Source organism: Merops nubicus, unplaced genomic scaffold (assembly GCF_000691845.1).
Source record: "Merops nubicus isolate BGI_N331 unplaced genomic scaffold, ASM69184v1 scaffold6072, whole genome shotgun sequence".
Classification (NCBI taxonomy): Eukaryota; Metazoa; Chordata; class Aves; order Coraciiformes; family Meropidae; genus Merops; species Merops nubicus.
The window spans coordinates 35,003-38,400 of record NW_008595499.1 but is presented as its reverse complement, the minus strand read 5'-3'; the positions used below and the strand labels follow the sequence as shown (position 1 = coordinate 38,400).

Below are 3,398 nucleotides of genomic sequence, written 5' to 3'. Positions count from 1 at the left end.
AGTCTGTGCTTACAGTGTTAGGGGTTGTGGTCTTGATTTACAGTATGTATCTTTTCTGATATTTGTTCTTATCAGATGTATACAGTCCAACATTTTCAATCATTAACGCCACTGGGACTTTGGTGAGCAGTGACTGTTATGACAGCTATTAAACTAAGTTATGATTTCACACAAATGAAGAAAAACACAGAAAATAAAGGATTCAAAGCCTTCATATTTTGCAGTCAAGCTGGTTTAATTAACCTCTTTTTTTGGCTCCTGGTGTAATTTAAATACTAACTTCATAATTTTTTATATCCTCAAGAACTGATGAATGAGTCTTCACCTCTTACAAAATCCTGGCATAGAATTTAGGTCTTCTTTGGAACAGTGGTTAGTCCATAGCATTGTTTCAGGGCTGTAGTGCAGCGTGGGAGGGAAATGGTAAAAGCCACCAGCGATAAGATAATCCTGAGTGGTGGTGAGTTTTCATTACCTGCATTGGGTGCTACTGCCAGTAGTATTAATCACAGTGATTTCTGATACAGGTCGTTTATTGTTACGAATTCTCCATTTTCAGTTCTATTGTGTAGACACTCAAAGACAAAGTAAGAGCCTTGTTTGGTATATGGCACGGTTTGTGCACTTCCTGCATCGGAAAAGAAAAGAGAGTTTGCAGGAAACCATCTGAACCTACAGGCATGTGGCTCCACCTTCAGAGATAAGAGGGAACAAATGGCAAACCTTTATTGACTAAGCTGCCCTGAGTGAAGCAGCTTTTCCCCATGGACACTGTAAAGGATGCTTGTGCAGAGCTGATGCCCAGAGCACCGTTTTTAGTACGTGTGCTATCAGCAGCAAAAACCTGACCGTTGGTGAGAGAGCCTGTGGTTGGTGTTGTGTATGCGCCTTGCAGAAATCAGGCCTTAATGCCTTATTTCTGCTTATGGCACTTTAGGGAAGTGTCCAAGTCAGTGGCAGCCTGAAGTTTTATTACCTTTTTTTTCTTTTTTTAATTTATGATAGGTTGTGGTATCTGTACATTAAATGGATGGAGAATGGCTAAGTCTATGTAGAGGGGCTGGTGCAGAATTATAATAATGCCCTTTTTTTCCTCCTTCTGTTACTCCCTTAAAGCATAGTTCTCTTTTTGTGGTTTTGTGGGAGAGGTTGGTTCATTTTCCAAAATCGTGTGGTGTAATTATTTTTTCCTTCTTTTCTTGAATGTGAAGAAATCTGAAGGTGTCAATTTTAATTTTTCTTTATAGGTTCTGCCCAGTTGATATTTACTGTGACAGATGTTGTTGAAATGACTGCCTGCAACAGAACTGTCCTTTTACCTTGCAATGTAACTAATCTACAGGAGAAAAATTCAAAAGTCATGTTTGTTACGTGGAAAAAACAAGGAAAAGTAATTTTTTCTTTTGATGGTGCAAGACAGGAGACTTTCATAGATCCGACAGTTCCATCAGCTAAATTAGCATCTGAGATGGATTTACCCAATGGTAATGCCTCTCTAATACTGAACAGTGCTCAAGCAGATGTTGGAAATTACAGTTGTGAAGTAACAGAATCAAACAGAGAAGGAGAAACAAGAGTTGAACTTAGGAACCGCTCAGGTGAGTTGCTTGCCATTGTTCTAGAACCTCACAGTCTTATCAGAAAGAGAAAAATAACCAATATGACAATGTATTACTTCAAATTGAATACAGGAGGAAGGCAGCACCCAGTCCTTTGAACTTGAATGCTATTATGAGTTATTTTGAATTAAGCTATAGGGAAGTGCTTCTGTGGGGAAGATCTGAACACATTTTTTCATTCTATAATAACATCTGAAGATCACTTGTCTAATATAGTAAAATCTATGCTGTCCCACATCTTGTAGATTGTAGAGATGGTGATATTTTCAGCACCTGCATGTTACTGCATTACATACTGAAACATACTACTAGTATCCTTGTAGTACTGAGACATACACATCCATCACAGTGGCTGCAGAGAGCTTTTCTTTGAAGAATTGCATCTTGCAATCTTTAGCTATGCTGGAAAAATTACAGATAGAACTAACAGAAAATCTGTCAGAGAGCTCTAAAACTTGATCTTCAGGTATGCAGTGTTTTCAGTGAAGTGATACTACAGATGGGAACTTGTTACAGTTGTCTGGTGTTAAATGTCATCCTCAGAAGGCAGTATTTGAAATAATGGTGACTGAGTGATGAATTTCTCATTTAGTGAGCCATTGTACCTTATTTTGTCAGATGCAGCCCATGTGCTCTAGTGCCACAGGTAACTGAAAATGGGATCTGCTGTACATGTGCAGTCTGTAGTATTCAGCAGAAGTGACCCTTTCACTGAACCTGTGTGTGTATTGTTTACCTGCTCTGCGCAGGAGACTTGTGTCTTGCTTCTGGAAAGCTGAGAAGCACTGAGTATGTGCTATGCGTATGTAACATGGAGTCTTACTCATGCACTGTAGAATTGTCCTAAGATGTTTTTGCTACCTTTTACGTTTGTCATTAAGATATTTATGAAGCTCAAAGAGGTGTTACTTGTGTCCTCCTGCAAAAAAAATCTGTGTAATTTGCAGTGAAGTCTAATTATTGAGTTACACACTGCAAAACAAATATGATCCTGAAATGGACTTAGAGGAGAACAGCCATTGAAAGAGTGATGATGCCAGTTTCCAGTACAGGCAGTTTCCTTCCTTCTTTTATAGCATCTTCTTTGCTCAAGATTTTTGGCCTGTTCTTCCCATTCAGTGTTTTGTTGTAGAAGAGGAAACAAGGCTTGAGGATGTAGTAGAATCAAGTGCCATTTATTGCAAGCTTTATTGGTTTATTTTTACTTCCTCTGTGTTTAGAATTTTGAAAACTGTGTAAAGACTACAAAGCAGGAAACTGATGTAATTTTTTTTTAATTTCATTTTCTAGTTGTCAGTTGCGGCGAGGAAAATACCCCAACACCAAAGGAAAGATGTGGTTGGTGAAGAATTTGTAGTTGTGAGGTCACATTAGATTTGAGAGTATATGCTAGAAAATATGCAACTTAGACTTGTTTGAGGGTTTAGCTGAAGGTAAAACAGTTGCTTGTTCTCTTTTTTAATTCTTCTGCTTCATTTTTTGTTGCTTGTTCCTCGGTATTCTAGAGAGACTCTTGAGATAATAAGCTAATAGAATAAAGTGTAGCAAGTGAGTTTTGAAAAGGTTTAGTGAATAATGGAAATCCTGCACCAGTCTTCACTCTGCATTTCTGAGCAATGAATTCTTGCTGTCACTACTAACATATTCCAGTTGATGCTGTTACAAAGATAGTCTTAGAAGAGCCAGCTGCTCACTGTACAGAATTCCTGGATTCACTTAAGAAGTGGGTAGCAGAGTGAGCAAGATTTCTGTGCCAGCGCCCTTGTCTTTGGGCACACT

The 3,398-nt window shown here is 38.5% G+C and overlaps 1 protein-coding gene across 1 annotated transcript in view; it reads left to right on the top strand.

Moving 5' to 3' along the window:
* Nucleotides 1–1,255: 1,255 nt before the first annotated feature.
* Nucleotides 1,256–3,398, top strand: part of CD47 (CD47 molecule) — a 14,749-nt gene continuing 12,606 nt past the window's right edge. The window contains exons 1-2 of the mRNA XM_008936058.1: nucleotides 1,256–1,598; nucleotides 2,910–2,957. Of these exons, the coding sequence (XP_008934306.1) occupies nucleotides 1,289–1,598; nucleotides 2,910–2,957 (358 nt within the window). The 5' untranslated portion in view covers nucleotides 1,256–1,288. The remainder of the gene's footprint in view (nucleotides 1,599–2,909; nucleotides 2,958–3,398) is intronic.